The 19,804-nt window shown below is 40.9% G+C and overlaps 1 protein-coding gene across 1 annotated transcript in view; it reads left to right on the top strand.

Moving 5' to 3' along the window:
* Positions 1-13,466, top strand: part of LOC129151736 (uncharacterized) — a 68,308-nt gene extending 54,842 nt beyond the window's left edge. The window contains exon 4 of the mRNA XM_054727634.1: positions 13,389-13,466. Within this exon, the coding sequence (XP_054583609.1) occupies positions 13,389-13,466 (78 nt within the window). The remainder of the gene's footprint in view (positions 1-13,388) is intronic.
* Positions 13,467-19,804: the final 6,338 nt, after the last annotated feature.

The following is a 19,804-nucleotide window of genomic DNA, read 5'->3' as shown; positions in this document are numbered from 1 at the left end:
GCTTGTATCACTTACATTCCCACCAGCAGTGCATGATGGTTTCAGTTCCTCCACAACCTTGAAATTAAATTACTGGCCTGACTGATTTCTCTTCTGAAGGCTCTTGGGGACAAAATCTTCTTCCAGAATCATTTGTTTTCTTGGCAGAATTTAGTTCCTTGTCGTTTTAGAGCTGAGTTCTCATTTACTTGCTGCGTTCATCTCCTAGGGGCTACCTGTATTCCATGCCACGTGGCCTCCTCCATCTTCAAGCCACCAGTGATATGCTGAATCTTTTTTATGCTTCAAATCTCTAACTTCTTCTTCTGCCACTGAAGAAAGCTGTCTTTCAAAGACCTCATGTGATTAGGTCAGGACCCCCTGAACAATTACCCCATTTTAAAGGTTAATTATATAACCTTATTAAGAGAGTAAATTCTACCACATTCATTTTCCTGGGACTTATTCAGGGTGAGTACACCAGGGGTGGGAAATCTCCAAGGCTATGCTAGACTTTTGTCATCACATTATTCATTTGGAGAATCCTATTGCATGTGTATTAGGCCTGTGAAATTGTCCTACAGCTTATTCATGTTCTGTTCATTTTCTATTCTATTTTCTCTCTGCATTTTATTTTAAATTATTTTTACTATTATGTCTTCAAGTCAACTACTCTTCTCTTCTACCATGTAATCTTCTATTAACTCTACCAGGTATGTTGCTTATACACTGTAATTTCATTTCTAAAAGTTTTTTATTAGGTTTTAAAATATATTCCATATCTCTACTTAAGTTTTTGAATATGTGGACTACAATCATAAATTTAGCCTTGTCTACTAATTCTAAAATTTATGACAGTCTGAGTTGGTTTTGAATGATTGTTTTTATCATTATATTTTGTATTTTCCTGCTACTTTATAAGCCATATTTTTTTTATTGAATGCTAAATATTATAAATTTTACTTCATGGGGCCTGGACATTTTTATAAATATTCTATAAATATTCTTGGGCATTATTTCTCTGGGTCACATTTAAGTTACTAATAAAATGTATTATCCTTTTAGGCTCCACTTTTAAGATTTGATCAGATCAATAGTTCATTTTTAGATAAATTAAGTTTAAGGTGCTTATTAGAAATTCAAATGGAGATATAGAATAGGTAGTGGGTATATAAGTTTGGATTTCAGGGAAGAGATTAGTGATGGGAACATAAATTATGCTTAATATTCAACCAAGCAGTTTAACACAATCTTAAATTTAGACTTGTGTGCCATTCATCTGAAGGAGACCCGTCATAGGATCTAACAGGAAAAAGGCATTCTTGGCCTTATTTATATTGTCACTAGAGGCCCGGTGCACAAAATTTGTGCATAGGGGGTGAGAGGGTCCCTCAGCCCAGCCTGCACCCTCTCGCAGTCCGTGACCACTCGGGGAATGTCTGCCTGCCAGCTTAGGCCCGATCACCCTGGGTATCAGGCCTAAGCCGGCAGTCAGACATCCCTTTCACAGTCCAGGGCTCTTGCAGTCAGGGACATCTGGCTCCTTACCATTGCCTGCAGCAGAGGCGGGTGCGGCTCCCACCACCGCCACTGCGCTCACCAGCCATGAGCCTGGCTTCTGACTGAGTGGTGCTTCCCCTGTGGGAGCACACTGACCACCAGGGGGCAGCTCATGCATTGAGCGTCTGCCCCTGGTGGTCAGTGTGTGTCATAGCGACTGGTTGTTCTGCCATTCTGTCAATTTGCATATTAAGGTTTTATTATATAGGATGGTTCAGTGATGCTCAAAGTGTGGTATTTTAGCAGCATTAGCATCACCTGGGAGTTTGTTTATAATGTGGGTTCATGCTCTGCCTCAGGCCTGTGAACCAGGAGCTCCAGGAGTAGTTCCAGCATGATTTTTAACAAACCCTAAGTGAACCTGAGAAGCTTGAATTTGAGAACCAGTGGTCTTATCAAGAGATGGCAGGGGAGGGTGGGTGGGAAGTGATCAACCAATGAACTTGTATGCACATATGCATAACCCAACCCTTGGACACAGACAATGGGATGGTGAGAGCCTGGTGTGGGGAGAGGACTGGAGAGGACTGAAAGAGGTTAATGGGGGGAAAAGGAGGATCTATGTAATACTTGCAACAAAAAAGATTAAAAGAAAAAAAAGGTGCTGTAGAGTACTACAAAGATCCCTGCCTTCAACTTAGCAGCCAGGTCAGAAAGAATCAGAGGAACTTTCTAGGTGAAGAATAGAGAAAGACATTTCATGTGAGGGAGGCAACAGGTGAAAGGCATTGGATATAATGGCATTCAAAGCAGTTCTGTGTGCTTGGGGAGGTTTATATAATCTTTATACTCTAAAGAGACTCTCTGAGCACCACCGCATGCTAATAGGGAAATTCAGGTGAAAATCTTTTTTCTTTTATAAATTTTATTGAAGGTAGATAGAAAAAAAGCAAAACACTGTGTTTTGAAATCCCCAATTTTAGAAATGTTTTAGAATGCTGAAATATATGCATTGAAGTAATTGTTACTCGATTACTAATTCTATAGTCAACATTTGAGACTATGGACCAGCCAGAAATTCAATGTCCTAAATATCTTTATTGCTTTAACATTTCCTACAAAAGTTTAGGACTAGTGTCTAATACCTGGTAAGTGTTCAATATACATTAGCAAATATAATTTGTACTATTATTATTATTTTCAATATATTTTTTATTGATTTTTTTACAGAGAGGAAGAGGGAGGGATAGAGAGTTAGAAACATCGATGAGAGAGAAACATCAATCGGCTGCTTCCTGCACACTCCCTACTGGGGATGTGTCCACAACCAAGGTACATGCCCTTGACCAGAGTCGAACCTGGGACCCTTCAGTCCGCAGGCTAATACTCTATCCACTGAGCCAAACCGGTTAGGGCTAATTTGTATTGTTTTTAAAAGCACTTTGCCCGGGTGGTGTGGCTTAGTGGTTGAGCATTGAACTATGAACCAAGAGGTCACTGGTTCAATTCCAGGTCAAGGCACATGCATGGGTTGTGGGCTCCATCCCCAGTGGGGAGCGTGCAGGAGACAGTCAATCAATGATGTTTCTCTCTCTTTGATGTTTCTATCTCTCTGTCCTTCTCCCTTCCTCTCTCTGAAAATTAATAAAAACATATTTTTTTAAAAAACAAAAACACTTTCCATTCTCTTTCCTGGCACATTCTGATATCACAGGGGCACTGTGATTCATAGCTAGTTCTCGAAGTGATCTTTTCCTTTTAGGTGTATGCATTTGCATATCAAACAAGTAGAGCATGATTAACTGCATTGTTTATTGCCCTAGTAAAGTGTTCTTTTGGAATAGCTATGACCTGCTTGTAAAGGTATTATTGCATGCTATACTTTCTTCCTCCTAAAAGGTTAAAGATAGATATTACCTGTCTACATTCCCCTTAGATAGGCTGGATCAGGCACTCACATGGAGACAGGAATGTTGAGACAAGTCTGGAAGGGCAGAGATGTCCAATTGGCTGTCAGGTACAGGAACACAAGTTCAGGCCGGAAGTGGAATATGAAGCCAGATGCCTGCAGGCAAATAAAGACAGGAAATGAGTGGGAGGTGAAGAGTAAAGCAGAACCAAGATGAGATCATCTGGATTAGGTAAAGTGACCTGAATCTTTCCCCTACCTGCCCAGAACTCCATCTTGATTATTGCTTTTCGCTAAATGCTTCACTTAGGTGCACACATTCTTCCACTTCTCTTTAGTTCAGGTTTCAAACAATTTCTAAACAAGGATTCCGTATTGCATTGTGGATTAGCATTCATGAAATGGACTAAACGTTCCTTTCCTTACTTTCCTATATTTCTATCAAAAGCATAATAATTCTGATTCCATCTGAGCTCAAAACTTCAGAATGATACTTAGCAATACTCTTCCATTAACCACACCTCCCCTGACCATTCATTAAAATTTTTCTTTCAGTGAAATATATTACACTCAAGAGTATACTACAATACACCAAAGAGCGTATAAAACATATGCATGCACAGTTGTGTTATTCAGGCACATAGTTAGGCTCTCCCAAGGTCAAGACAGCTGAGAGGTTAATCACCTACCCTTAAAGTTGTTCATGCCGAAATGGTGTTTTCCATACAGTGCTGTGCAGAGTATTAGAGAGGCTGAGTAACTTGCACAAGGAGGTTCACTTTAATAATATTCATAACTCATTAAAATTTTAATCTGAGATTTACCATTAGCTGCTTCCAGTTTGCACTCAATGGCTTCCCTTTACTGCTGTGTTCTGGGCCATCTGTCAGCTTCTTCCTTTCCTCACTCCTTTCTCTCCTCTTTCCTTCCTGCCTTCCTTTCTCCTTTTCCTCCTTCCTTCCCTGCCTTTCAGCCTTCCTTGACAGCCTTTCTTTCAACTATCTCACAGACTTGCATAAACCACTCTCATATTTGAGCAATTTGAATAATGTAAAATAGGGGACCTCTAAATAGGAGGCCTTCCCTTAGGTACTGACAGTAATTAAAACTGGAAAAATCATAAGACTTTTTTTTAATTTGAGAAAAAATTAATGTTTCTGTCACAGGTATACATTTAAACTTAATTTTAATTAAAATACAACAGCTTTTGTGGTATATTTCATTGATGCATGGTGAAAGATATCCATGATCAAAGCATTCTTCCAATTGTGCTTTTACACCTTCAAAAAAAAAGCTTAGAACCTGTGTTTGAAAAGCTTTCAAACTGTTTCAGTGTGCTTCAGTCCTGGTTAGGGAACTACCTGAGCAATTTACAAATATCCAAGCCCTACCCCACACCTACTCCAGAATTTATCAGGTATTGATTGTGTTTTTATAAATGCCCACATCTGATTCTCTTAGACGGCCTGGCAATAAGATTCTCTGCCCAATTTTTTTGATTAACATTTTAACCCAATGACCAGTTTAGCTGAAAAACCATGAACAAGGTGTTGACTTTGCCTCTGTGTTGTATAAATTAGCACGTTAATGTTTCTGGCTGTTCACTAAATATTTTCAGTTCTCTCTTCTGGGTGTCTGATTGGACTGTACTTTTCAGCTTCCCTGTGGTTGGGAGGGGCTATGAGCCTATGAAATTGTACTTCTGAGCCAAAACATTTAATTGCCATTTTAGTTAGACTTTTGCTACTGAAAAAAAAAAAAAAAAAAGTGGGTGGGCCAGTAAGCCTCAGCAGCCCCTGAGCTCTTCTTAGAAATGCAGATGCTCAGAGCCTGCCCAGATGTTCTGAACCTAAACTGGCACTTTCTCAAGATCCCCAGTAGAACTCATGCAAATCGAAGTTTGAAAAGCACTGCTCTAGAGTTCTAGTTGCCCTGACCCTGAGGCCAGCGACAGTGGAGGTGCTGCTTGGAGTAGCCATGTCTGAGACGGTGGCCCCTCTGTCAGCCTGCAGCTCTGAGGGACTCCAATGGGCAGGGCGCCCTGCCAATGGGCAGTAGGCACAGAGCAGGAGCTATACCTTTGTGTTTTAAGATGTTTGTGTGGCTGGATTCTGCAGCATAACATAGTCCATACTCACTGGGTAGCCCAGATGTATTTCTTTCTCTTCTCTTTGAGCTCAAATGTTAAATACACAGTGTGACATTGAAATCAAAACACCGGTGTATATTTTCAATTAAAACACAGCTTTTTAGCACCAAAGTTAAAGACTGATATTGACAGGAAAATAAATTCAAGACCAGCCAGAGATGGGACAGCAGCTCAGCGCACCAGCCACCCTGGAGGGGCGCTGGTCGGTGTGGGATTCATTCAGACCTTTGAGAAAATAGCTCTGAGTTGAGCCTCTAGTGAGAGCAGAATGGCTGCCTCTGTTTCAATATTTGCAACTCCTGGTATGAAAACCAAAGCCAAGTTCCTGTGTGAGGAGCAGGGAGAGGAAGATTATCACAACTTGCCAGATGGGCAGTGCTGTTTACTAAGCAAGGAAAAAACAGGTGGGTGAAAAAAGAGCAGGAAATGGAGAGAGAAGAGAGGAATAGAAACAGTAACAAAGGTTTCAGCCTTACCACAGCTTGCTCTTTCATTTCGAACCTAGAAAATAGCTCTGGGCATGCTTGCCTTGATGAACTGGAAAAGTTCCACACATTAAGGCCAGCAACCCTGACAGAAGGCCATCTCGAGAATGAATTCGTCTTTCCCATGAAGGCTAATCTTGTACAAACACATTGCAGGGCGTTGTCAGGTCCTCTAAGGACCCCACACTCTCTTGCACCATTTTGTTAATGGAGAGGATATTTGTGTTAAACGTTGTGCAGATTAAACTGGTGGATTATTTCCCCTGCATTTTAAAATCATCATTCTGCCCTGTGGCCAGACCATTCCTGACTGAGAAATACCAAATGCAACTGAATTTTCCTTTGCTTCGTTTGTGGAGGCTTGAGAAAATTTAAAGGGGCTATTCAACTTTTTTTCTTTAAAACATGCCTATATTTTTCTTTCTAGGGCACCATCAGATACAATGACTTCAGACTAGGCATATAATTACCATAGACTAGACACAAAGTTCACTTAATCATTTAGGTTCTTATTTATCTTTTAAAAAAATATATGTGCTGTCCTGGCCGGGTAGCTAAGATGGTTAGAGCATCATCCCATTACACTATGGTGTCCGGTTTGCTCCTAAATCAGGGAACATGAATGCATAAATAAGTGGAACAACAATTCGATGTCTCTCTCTCTCTCTCTCTCTCTCTCTCTCTCTCTCTCTCTCAAATCAACCAATAAAAACAAATGTGGCCCTAGCCAGTTTGGCTCAGTGGATAGAGCATCGGCCTGTAGACTGAAGGGTCCTAGGTTTGATTCCGGCCAAGGGCACATTCAGGTTGTGGGCTCAATCCTCAGCAGGGAGCGTGCAGGAGGCAGCCAATCAATGATTCTCTTTCCTCATTGATGTTTTTATCTCTCTCTCCCTCTCCCTTCCTCTCTGTAATCAATAAAGAAATATTAAAAAAAAAACCAACAACAACAAACAAACAAAAAAACACAAATGTGTGCACATTCTCTATGTTTCAGACATGGTTAGTGGGAGCTGGTGATACAGTGGGAAACAAAAGACACAAAGTCTGGTCCTTATGCAGCTTACATGCTAGTATAAAACTGTGTCCTCATATAATAAAAGCCAAATACCTCTGCCAGGAATACTGACCAATACCTTGATTCTGTGGTAACTGCCATGAACGCCCCTATCTTGGTAACATCATTTGATGGCACACTAATATCTGCCTTACTTGACATCTTAAGGTTTGTTTTTTTACATTTGACCATTTATTCAATCTTTGACCAATAATTTATTTAGCATTTCCTACCATAGAACTTAGCCTAAAACACATCTCTGCTTTTATTAAGCTGTGGTCTTTCCAAAGATGTGATTAAAAACAACAATACAGTAAGGAGACATCTGTGTATGAGTTTCAGTTTACACTGGTGCCGGGGTTCTTGTCCCAGCATTACGAAGGGTTCTGCAATCTGGAGAAAGGAGCTGATGCGTAGATTCAATAAGGAGTCCAAGGACGAAAGATAATTTTGAAAGGCATTGGGGGTCAGAGGAGCTTCAGCTAAAGGAGCTAAAGACTTCCTCCTTGTCTCAGGACCCTGCTTTTATTAACACAATTTGTCCTAAGGCAAGGTGGAGATAATACATTTCAAAGGGTAGGGTTTACAGAAGCATTGTCAGGTTGGGGAATAGCCTGCAGCTGTTCAGGTGTTTGGCCAACAGGAGGCAATAATATGCAGATTAAGATGCTCTGAGCTGTCTGGCAGCAAAGGATTATCCTATTCAGGTTTGGGGGAGATGCTTTTTGGCCATCCCAGATGATTCAGCCCTGCTGACATGCTGGAATTGGCTGCCGGCACACTGAAGACCTATGGCATAACCACAAAGGATGCTAACAGTAGGCAGGACCCAGGAAACAGTCCTGGGACCAGAACAAGCAGTCTATCACCCAGAGTGCTTTCAAAATGAAGCTCCAAGCTAGTGGGAAGGATTGATGTATTGATTGAGGAATTAAGAAAGCAGGTCATATCTGTATAATTTATAGATTTGAGGAAGATTAATAAAATGGCTAGGGATTGGGGTACAATAAGGTAAGTTGGACAAGTTCCTGTTGGAAAATAACATTGCAAGTATTACGTGTTTGTGTATCAGATGATTCCATGCACAGTTTTATTCACTCACTAGACCAGCATGTGTCCTTAAATACAACTGGGTTATATGCGCTATTGCAAGGATATGGGTGTGGATGGTTGTGGTGCCGAAGAAATCACCAGCACATCCATAATAACTGTCGTTTCCCTCAAAATGTTGCTGAAAGAATGAAAGGAGAAAGTATTTGGGAAAGGTTTCCCAATCTAGAAAGTACGTTATTTATCTCGATTGTTACTGTCACTACACTTGTTTTAAATGTAAACTAGACACGGAGACAGCGTGGCTTGTAAACCACCCGGGCGATGTGCCTGGTAAAGCGCATTCTGATCGTGTCAGTGCCATCATTCAGACGCGTCTCCTCCAATGCTCCTGCCCTGCTGAACTGAGATAGGGCAGTGTGCCTGCTCCCTGATTCTCGGTGAAACTGCACACGTGGAGTACCAAGTGATGGAGGAAATAGGAGGTGAGAATAGAATGCCTGTCATCTTGTCACAATATGAGGGTGCTGGAAGGTGAAGTGTCGTTCTCATGCTATCTTCAGAGGAAGAAAACTAATTTTCCTTTCAACAAATGTCAAAAGGAAAACTTTTAGGCTGTCACACATGGCCCGTAGTTCCAGAAGCTGACCCATCTTGGAAATTGCAAGGCTATGTGAGCACTGCACTATCGGGAAATACATGGGGCTAGCTCTCTGTCTTCGGGACTGTGAGCTCCTACATCCAGACACGTATGTGTCATATACATACTCTGTCTTAAATTCGATTTCTCTAGAAGCAGAACCCACAAATCGGATTAAGAGATGTTTGTCTGGGAATTGATCCCAGGGATTACCAGTAGAGGAGTGGATGAGAAGAAAGGCTGAAGAAGGGGTGTTAGTGAAGCAGCTGGAACTCTGTGTGGGCCACCTCTAGGAGAAGGTGCAGAACCCACTTCAGTGTAATCCCACGAGGGGCAAAGAAACAGTGACACGTATCCATCAATTTCCATTCATCTTGGCTGAAGGCTGTTCTCAATGACAGTAATGCCCAGGCCCCTCCATCCTCCATACTCCTTGGCTGAGGGCATCCCTGCTATCAGACAACTCCAAGGCGAGTGTGTGAGGTTCTCAGCAGGGAGCAGTCAGGGTCTGTGGGATGATGAGTGCTCAGGGCACCTGGCCAAGGTATTGACAGTATCTGCCATATAATCCATTGTCTGCAGACCCTATGATGTTTAGTTCTGATTTTCCTTGCTTCAATCTGATCCTTAGTATTCTTTTTTACCAAATACCACCCGTGGAGGGACACCTCGGGTGCTTGCATAGGATCGGAAGGCATTTCCTCCCTATTGCCATTTTCCATCCAGAGTAGCACCGTCCCATAGAAATGTAAGGTGAGCCACAAATGCAAGCCACATCTGTAATTTTAACTTTTCCTATAGCCATTTTTTTAAAAAGTAAATTAAATACATGAAATCCATATGAATACTGTTTTATTTAACTCAGTGCATCGCATCTAAAATATTATTTCAATATGTTGTCAATGCAGTCCTACTAATGAGATATCTTACAGTTTTTATAGGCCACGTCTTTGAAATAAGTGTGTATTTTATACTTACAGCACATGTCATTTCAGAGTACTGCATTTCTAGAGCTCAAAGAGCCACACGTGGCTGGTAGCTACCATATTGGAAAGTGCAGTTCCAGGGCCACCCCACCTTCCATCTGGAATGAGGGTGCTCAGGAGTGTCCTAATGCATTGAAAGTTTGAGGAATAAGTGTCTGGGGACACCAACAGATTCCACTTCAGTGGGGTATCCTAGCAATGTCTATAATAGTTTGTCATCAGTTTTCAGGGTGAATATATAATCATGCCAAAGACAAGATATGCCCTCTCACCCTCTTAAAAAAATAACCTAGATTGCTATGTAAGGATACACACACTATTCCAGTAATGAGGGTTGAGAGAGCCCTTCCATTGTCTGTAATTCAGTTTCTACTCCCAGTAAAGAGGGGCCAGAAAATACGTGTGGCCTCCCCATGATCCACCTCCCGGTATGTGTGCTTTTGTGTAGTCCTGTCCCACAGTGTGCCGTGGTTGGTCTGTGTGACCAACAGAATAAAGCATAAGTGATGATCCATCACTCTGAGACCTGCTGTTATCCTCATTGCTCACTAGGGGAAGCCAGCCGCCATGGTAAGAGAACAGCTCAGTGAAGAGGCCTATGGGATGAGGAACTGACTCCCATCAGTAGCCTCCTGAGTGAACTTAGCAGTGGATCGTCTCGCTCTGGTCCAGTCTGGAGATTGCAAGTTCAAGTGGCAGATGGACTGCTACCTCATGAGAGACCCTGAGGCAGAACCGCCCAGCTCGGGTGCTACCAGGTTTCTGACCCTCAGAAAAGGAGTGAGATAATCAATGGCCAGCTGTTCGGTTGTTAAGGTTCGGGGTATTTTGTTACATAGCAATAAATAAGTAATACAACATCTAAGAAAGTAAGTTCAATTATAAATAAATAAAGAGAGCACATTTTTATATATAGACAGATTTGTGTTCATTACAGTCAGATTGAAAGGGGAAACTGTGAGCCTGAGGAAGGAAGATAAAACCAGGCCATGACAGGAACAGAGCAGAAAGTGAGGAACATAAGGAAAAGGAAAATGATAGTTTAGAATTTCCTCAAACAGAGCAAGGATACTAAAACTTGTCTTCATCGTTTGCTAGCCTACTGTAACAGCACAGGGTCACCGTTGATTTATTAAAGTGAGTTACTAGATCTAGAGGTCATCCAAATGTTAACCAGATCATCAACGAAGGGGGTTGGGGGGAGAAAAATGGGGGGAAAATCTTCCTCATAAAGTTCAGGACTAGTTCAAATTCTGAGACTACAAATCAGAGGCAACTGAAAATATAGTTATGCTCCCCATCTGTAAGTTCACCTACTATTCAAAAAGGTTTTGGTCCTCCCTGGGGCCAACTTTCTGAAAATGTTAACTATAATTCTAAGCAAGCAGAATGCTTTATGCTAGCTTCATTAATCTTATTAAATAACATGTCTTTGCCATTCATTGATTCGACATACAAATCATTCACCCCCCTAAGAAATTGCAATGGAATCTAAAGTCACTCAAAACCCAGCCTTGCGCTGCCTGTGGTTGTCAAGGTAACAAACATCTTACAATTCTAAGCAACTAGACCTCCACAGACTATTTTGAAGCCACCCTAGGTATTAGCCAGTCTTCCACCTCCCACTTCATGTAACAGTTTCCAGAGTCATTCTCAGGAGAGCTAATCAAGATATTAAGTTTACCCACAGACAGCCATTGGTGCCAATACCCTGTAGCAAGTTAGCAGAAATAAATAGATTTTCTTTGTGTCCCTGCAACCTGAGATGCCGAGTCGAAGCCCCCTTTGCTGCCGGTGCTTGTTACAGCAGCTGCATTCAGCGTGATGACTGAAGGGAGACATCGGGAAGACAGAGATGCAAACTCCTCTTGCTCCTTTCTAGGAAGCTCAGGGAAGATGATAGATGTTATCAATTCTTAACTGCTTGCAACGGGCTCAGGCACTTCTAAACACTCCCTCATGTTCCAAGCACCATCCTATACAAAACAGGCCTTGTCACACTCGTTTTAAAGATGAGGAACTTGATGCTCATTTGTGGCGACATTCTTACCGAGAACACCCCACCAAGAGGTGACAGGCCCTGGGTAGGAACCGAAGACTGACTTCAACAGCAGGAGGCATATCCACTGTGTTTTTTCTCAGCACCACCTTACTGCTTCCTGCGATTGCGTCTTTCCTTTCCATTTCGGGTATCCCCCTTTTAGACCACATTTCCTGAGAGGCACTTTCTCCCCATGGCTGCAGGGATGATATTTTAAGATATTAAAAAACTGGTGTGGCATAAAGTGTTGACCAGTCAGCATAGGGGCCTGATACGGTTAGTGCAGGGAAGGGTCCCGGAGGCCCTGGAATACCAGAGGTAGGCCCTGTAGTTGCTGTGTTCTTAGAGCTGAGGGGTCCCTGGAGGGTCCATGAAGAGGGAAATGGGGTGCTGAGGGCCTCAGGTCAACTCCTATGTCCCCGCTGTTATATATGTCTTTTAATATGTGAATAGGAGGGGTGGTTATACTGATGCAGACCAGCGGAGGGGCAGCCTTGACTGGCTGAACAAATGAACAACTCTGACCTCAGGAACAACTGTTTGGCTCTAGAATTTCCACCAGAAAAAAAAAAAATGTAGAGGCCTTTGTTTATTGTGTAGGAGTACATATTTATCTGTCACACAGAGAGTGGTACTAAGTACTAAGGATATGAAACGGCTGAAAAGACGGTGAGTTTAGCTACATAACCCCAGTTCCCTCAGACTGAAAACCTCTGCATTGAATACTAGGAATTTTAGAAAAAAAAAGCTTGTCATTTTCGTTGGTTTCTTATTTGCATTTTGGAAGATAACGTGTGTAAAATGTTAACTGAAGGAAATTCAGAAAGTGAATAGAGTTTGGTCTCCTAAAATGCCTTTCACCCACTGGAAAGAAATACTTTAGTGTACTGCTTTACCCATTCAGCAAATGTCTGTTGTTTTTGTCAGGACAGTCTCTGATGAGCACATAGCAGGTTGTCTCATTTGAGATCGCTGACGACACCGAGGAAGCGGGAAGAGCGGGGAGACTACCCATCCAGAGGACTGCCGAGATGTGCGCTGGGATCTCCGAAGCTAACCCACAACTTCAGGCGAACGAGCACCTGGAGCAAGCCACATGAGAAGCGGAGCAGGTGTATTTCCTTAGATAACACCACCGGAAAGTTCTATGTCATTAAAAAATGTCATAAAACACTTGACTATATCTGATGTACCATTAGGAATGCCCTCAAAAACATCTGGTTACCTACCTACGAAACTAGAAACAGATAAACTAAAAAAACAGGTAAAATTAACTTTAAAATATCTTTAAACAAAATAATGCACAACTTATTTGTACCTTTGAGATTTCCATGTCAATAAAACAGTATTGAATGCCCAACAGCAAATATCTCTCTTATAGGACCTGCTGGTAAATGGACATTTCAGGATGACCAAAGGAACGGAAATAAGCATAATTTCTTCTGGGCTCTGCTGTCTCCATTTAATATAAAACATTGAGTCACAACAGTTAATACTGTTTTAGGCACTTTGTTAATTGATTTTTAAATGTTCTATTAAGTCATTATTAATATCACATTTGAACTTTTTTTTTTTTTTTTTTTTTTTTGTAGAGTGAACCTGATATTATCACTGCTGCTATTCTTGCCATCACATGCAAGGAATGTCGAGTTGCCATGACTTTAACGTAGAAAATCATCATCTTGGACAAGACCTACCTAGGACTAATAGGTGGTGGAAGATCATCAGTCGTGGCTGATGGCAGTGTTAGACTGGACTATTCTTGCCTCTTCACAGTCTCTTTTTCGAGCAACTTTGCAGTTCCTCCCACAAAAATACAAACTTGACTGTCTTGACCTTTGAACTCAGCTGCAGATTAGCTTTGGTCAAAGGAATGTGGGCATCGTGGCTGTGCTGGTTCCAAGCCTGGGCTCTGAGAAGCCCCATCTGTTTCCAGTTCGCCTCTGCCTCCAGCGACTGCCAGGAACCTGCTTCCTCTGGACCTTGGCTCCTCCCTGGGTTGGGCCCAGACTGAGCCCCCCGGGGGCGGGGGGGGGGGCGGGGGGAAGAACCACAGAGCAGGCCTGGCAGTGCCACAGCCAGGGGAGTGCAGCCAGGTCCAGCCAAGATCAGCCGCCCCGGTACACTCAGATGTGACAGGAATGAATGCTCCTTGGAAAATGTCCTGAAGATTTTGCAGTTGATTGTCACATAACGAAATGTGTTAACAGTTTAGTAAGGAGTTAATGAGAAGAGGGGGTGGCTCCCCAAACGACCCGATATCACTTTCCAGTGTTGCTCTCTGTTCAAATCATAAGAACTCAGACCTTCTAAAGTGGCAGGAATAGCATCAGCACAGGTAGGCTGTGGTTCAGTATGTGAAAGAAAATAAAAAAGATAAAATTAATCAATCTAGACTTAAAACAAAATTAACCAAATACTATGTAACAGCTCATTTACTTGACTTGTAGTGTCCTTTCATTCTTTTTTATTGTTTAAACAATAGAAATTCTGACATAATATCTTAAAAGGAAATAACCCGATTGAAACAGAGAGGGTCACTAGAATTCAGTAATTAAAGTAGGGCTCCCTAGCTTAAATATTCACATTCTCATTGGATCTAATCAAAATAAAAATTCATTTTCATAGAAGAGTCCGTTAGTAGGAAAGAAAGTAAGTAGAAGTCTCTCTCTAAATATTAAGTGCATGCAGTTCACTACAAATAGTGCAATGATGTACGTCATTCACGCACAAGCCCTGCTTGTGAGAACTGTGCAAATTCGCTTTGGGTCCTGCTTTTACATTCCATTTTGGATTACACAAACTCTAGCTTTATATGTTGCACACAAATGTAGACATGGTTCTCTCTTCTCTGAGTAAAGATGATAATAATGCTACCTGCCCCAAACTGCTTTGTATCTTAGTGTAAGTTTCTAAGGAATAAAAATAGCAGAGCTCTCAAATTTCTTTACTGTAAAAGAGGTTAATGCAGTTCCCGACAGAGGTCAATGCATCGATCGGTGTAGCTTCAAACAAGGAGGCAGGTCTTTTCGCAGTGTTTACAATGTGTCTCAAAATTATCAAAACATTGGCAGTTTAAATCGCTTTGTTGTTCAATAAGCAAAAATTCCTATATAAAAAATCTTCTGCAAAACAGTAATCGTTGTTAAATAATTCCATGTGTCACTCCATCAGATATACTTATGCTTATTGTACCAAAGAACTTCTCTTTTATAAATATCATATCGAATACTTTCATCTTATAGATACCATATAAAAATGAAGGACAATGAATACAATCCATTGGAATTGAAATTTAAGAGAAATTGAAGAACATGCGAAAGGCAAGGGTAATTTTTCTTCCCTATTTCCAATTCCCTTGCAAATGCTATCTTTTAGCAAATATTGGAACTCCAGAATTCATTTCTTACACATAGGAAATGAAGGAACAAAATAAACCCATTTCATTGCTTTACATTATTGACTAATATTCCTGAGTAAAATACCCATGTCTTTTTTTTTTTTCATCTTTATTGTTGAAAGTATTACATAGGTCTCCTTTTCTCCCCCATTGACTCCTTCTATCCTGCTCTCACCCCCTGCCCCAGGCCTTCACCACCCTGTTATCTGTGCCCAGGGGTTATGCATGTATGCATACATGGTCTTTGATTGATCTCTTCCCACCCACCTACCTTCCTGCTCCTGCCTTCCCTCTGAGATGCAACAGTCTGTCCCATGCTTCCATGTCTCTGGATTTCTTTTTGAAAAGATTGTTTCACCTACCCCTTCCTGTTTCTGTAAACCACTCATTCATGCATTTATTTATTCAACAAATATTTATTGAACACCTATGGTTTTCTACCTACTGGATGTGAAGCAGTTTACAGAATAGTCATGGCCTTAGCCCTCTTGGAGTTCAGAGTCTAATAGAGGAGATACATGCTAATTAAGCACATAGAAATGGAGATAAACATATCATTTCAAATGTTAGAGTAGTGAAGGCAAAGAAACTGGGTGCTCTGGAAGAGAACAGGAAAACTTAATTTAGGTTGGATTGTCAATCAAGGAAGAATTGGCCTTGGACCTGGGACCTGAAGAGTGCAAAGGGCTGGCCCTGTGGAATGGAGCAGGGTCCAGGCAGTGGACACAGTACCTACAATGGCTCTGCAGCTGGCATCCTGAAACTTCGGAGAGATTTCCTTTGTACCTTCATTCATTCTTAGGTCATCGTATTTATATTTTTATTTTTTTCTTAATGTATATGTTCTCTTTTTAAAGTTGCCTGGGGGCAGAGGATTAGCTTAGAGCCACTTTTATCACCCATCTCAAACTATTGTGCATTCCAGGTTCACAAACTTCAATGCCTCCAAGGTTTAGATAGGAGGAAAGTTGATGAGGAATTATTTTATTCTTAATACACAGCAGGGATTTTTTGCTTCCTCGCTGAATCAGTCAGGCTTCCGTATAGGAAGCAGAAGTCATTCTATGTATTCTGAGTATAATACAGATGCTTTGAACCTCACCCCTGTCATCTGCCTCCAACACCTGTCTCCTATGCCCTCTGGCATCTTCCCTCTTCTATCTTCTAAATCTCACTGTGCCTCTTATTAAGGGGTCAGAACCTGTGATTATATAGGGAAGCGAATTCTAGGAAGTGCAGTTTCCACCATCTCTTCTGCAATGTACTTTGCCAACTCCGCATCCATATTTACCCTTTTGGCAGCAATTAAACTTCCAAATAACAATAAAATACCATCCCTCTTCTATTTAGCATGATACAACTATTCCTTGATCAATTGAAGACTTGCCCCAACTTTTCCCAAAGGTGGAGATGTAAATTCCACTATCCCTGCATTCATCTTTTGGGTAATCTTCTTTTTCTAGCAGCCATGATCTCCCTTTATTATCCTGTGATTTAAAGGTTAGATTTATAGTATTAATCAGTTAACATTGTTAACACAGTTTATAATAGTAAGGGGAGGAAAAATGGTTGATATATTAAAAATATATACATAACAAAACAAGCAAGAAATGTATGACTGTACTACTACAATCTTCATTTCTGAAAGTAGTCATATCTCTTCTCCCATCGCTATTATAGCTTCCAAGTCTACTTTGTAATAATAGTGACTGTCTCAAGATATGCAGCATCAAATGAATAATGCATTCCACTTATTTTCCAGTTAATTCCATGCTTGTCTATTTTGTGCATGGTTAATCAAGGCAGTTTTCTCTCTCCATGAAAAATTTCCCTAATTAGGTGGTCTCTTCAAAGCTGAGATTGATTTGAAAGTTGTTACTAAAATTTAAAAACAAATAGAATAGTTTTGTTTTGTTTTTAAATCCTGTCTTGATGTTTTAGAAAGACAGGAAGGGAGAGAGAGAAGAAGAGAGAGAAACATCGATGTGAGAGAGAAACATTGATTGGTTGCCTCCGGTACATACCCAAACAGAGGATTGAACCCACAACCTACGTATGGGCCCTGACCAGGAATGGAACCCATAACCTTTTTGGTATATGAGATGACACTCCAACTGAGTCACCTAGCTAGAGCAAATAGCTTTGTTTTTTTGTTATAAATTCATATTTTCTACTAAAGGAGTGCCTGTAATTATAGTGAGAGTTAGTACTCCTGCATTTTTGAAGGAAAGAGAAGACAGAAGGGTATTGTACAGACAGAAATAGGTACAGATGGTGACATGACATAAGGAAGTGTGGTCTGAGATTGCACGTTAGCAGCCAGGACTAGAGCCTTTTCTTAGGCGCCTTTTCTTGAGCACAGGCATAAATATCTGCCCTCATTTTTTACTTTGTTTCCCACCACTACCATATTCTCAAGCTGAAGAAACTGAAATCCATTCTTCCTCTTGCAATATACTCTGGGAATGCTGAAAACGGAAACAAAACAACCCTCATATTATTGGAACAAAAATTATTGGTTATACTTGGTACTATTTCCAAGTTAGTCTCTTGGAAGGTGGGGAGAGATTAGGTAGAAGAGGACATGTTGGGTTGAAACAGCTGGGATTTAAATATTTCGGATCTTAAAGGAGGGAGATTAGAGATACAAAGGTCAGGAGGCTAAGACAACAGCTTGATGGGCTAAGGAATCAGTTTTCTAAAGCAAACCTAAATGTGTGGGCAGCAAGGTTAGAAAGCAGTGTTGATTATTCTCAGGAAAAGGCTACATTTATAAGAAGAGGCACTGAAGGAGGGCAAGGTACCGAGGTCTTAATACAGCAAACAAAAAAGGCAACTAGACTTTAGAGTTCAATGATGGAAAGCAAATTTCTGTAAGGTAATTTATTCATTTATTCTTTCCTTCAACAAATAATTATTAAGCATAATGTATTGTGTTCCAAAACTGCCCAGTGCCTTAGCAAAGGGAATACAGAAGAAAACCGAATCCTCTAGTCAGGTGGATTGCCCTGTAGCCATTTTCCTATTTCCTTACGGCTGTGAAATGCTCTGGACCCAAAGGCACGGGTTAAGAAAAATTCAACCTGGTAGAATGTGGAGCTGTCATTACTAAAGTTGTAAAAGAAAAATGAATACTCTTAGAGACCCCTCTTTTCCCGCAGCAGGTACCCAATTTTGAGACAAGTACAATAATATATATATAAAGCTGGAACAAAATTTGACTTACGTTAGGTAGACAAAATATGTGAATGCACTCCCATTCTATTCCATCTCCTGATTTTAATATCAACAGTTTTTTTTTCCTGAAATTATGGCGTTCGCTAAATCAGGAAATCACCTCCAGAGCAAATAACGTGTAGATGACCCTTAAGCCCCGTTCATGAGGACGCCCTCTCTCGGAGTTCCGTCTCAGTTGGTGCCTTAATTTTGGATGTCACTCTGGCTTTAAAACTCGCTCTCAAATTTTTCTTTAAATACATTGTACTGCAACTTAATTTCTAATTTGATAAGAGATAGGCAAATTAAACACATTCTCTCGGTGTATGAAGTGCTTTGAGAGAAAACGGTATAACTTTTGAGAAACACGCACACATACACACATATGCCAACCACCTTAATAAATCATCAAACAAATGATTGCTTCAGCCCTATCAATACTCTAATGACTCCCACTGTTGTGGCAAATGGCCCAGGAGAAGGACAGCCAGCACCCAGAGGAATCAGGAGAGTAAACCTTTATTACACAGCGATGCTGGTCCAGAGGGCTCTGATCCAAAGCCTGAACTGCCAATCTGGGCAGGTTTTGATATATATATATATATACACTGAGTGGCCAGATTATTATGATCTCTGAACGCATAATAATCTGGCCACTCAGTGTGTGTGTGTGTGTGTGTGTGTGTGTGTGTGTATGAGGCCTGGTGCATGAATTCATGCATGGGTAGGGTCCGGCCAGCCTGGCCAGGGGGAGGGGACATGGGCGGTTGGCTGGCCTACCTGCTGGTCGAACTCCTGTCGAGGGGACAATTTGCATATTAGCCTTTTATTATATAGGATATACACTGAGTGGCCAGATAATTATGCTATTATGCGTTCAGAGATCATAATAATCTGGCCACTCAGTGTATATGTTCTTGTGGTGGGCCCCACGGGGTGGGCTTTGCTGCTCCGCCCAAGGCAGCTAGAATGGGGAAGTAAGATTACGGTTTAACTAGATACTGAACTAGGCTGTAAGCCCCCAAAGCTGCCTCCTATTTTCCTTCTCAAAAAAAGTTAAAGAATTGTCTCAGATGTATAAGATCTACATTGGAAGAACTTGGTTTGAACTGTATGTATGTATGACAGACAAAGAAGAAAATAACAAATATAATGATAATAATGACAAGTGTTCTATAAATGGCTAATGTTATTATTCCCTCTACTGGTGTTATCATATTATTAGCTTATTTACTTTGAAGAGATTTTCTACAGATGCTAATTTAAAATAACATTGAGTAAATTTCAAAAATATTGGGAATTTAATGAAACTATGACTTACATTAAATATTAAATTTATTTTAAACAGCAGTCACATTATTTGGAAATTTAGCCTTACCCAAAGTGCAAATC

This window comes from Eptesicus fuscus, chromosome 15 (assembly GCF_027574615.1).
Source record: "Eptesicus fuscus isolate TK198812 chromosome 15, DD_ASM_mEF_20220401, whole genome shotgun sequence".
Lineage (NCBI taxonomy): Eukaryota > Metazoa > Chordata > Mammalia > Chiroptera > Vespertilionidae > Eptesicus > Eptesicus fuscus.
This window is presented reverse-complemented; position numbering and strand designations above follow the sequence as displayed.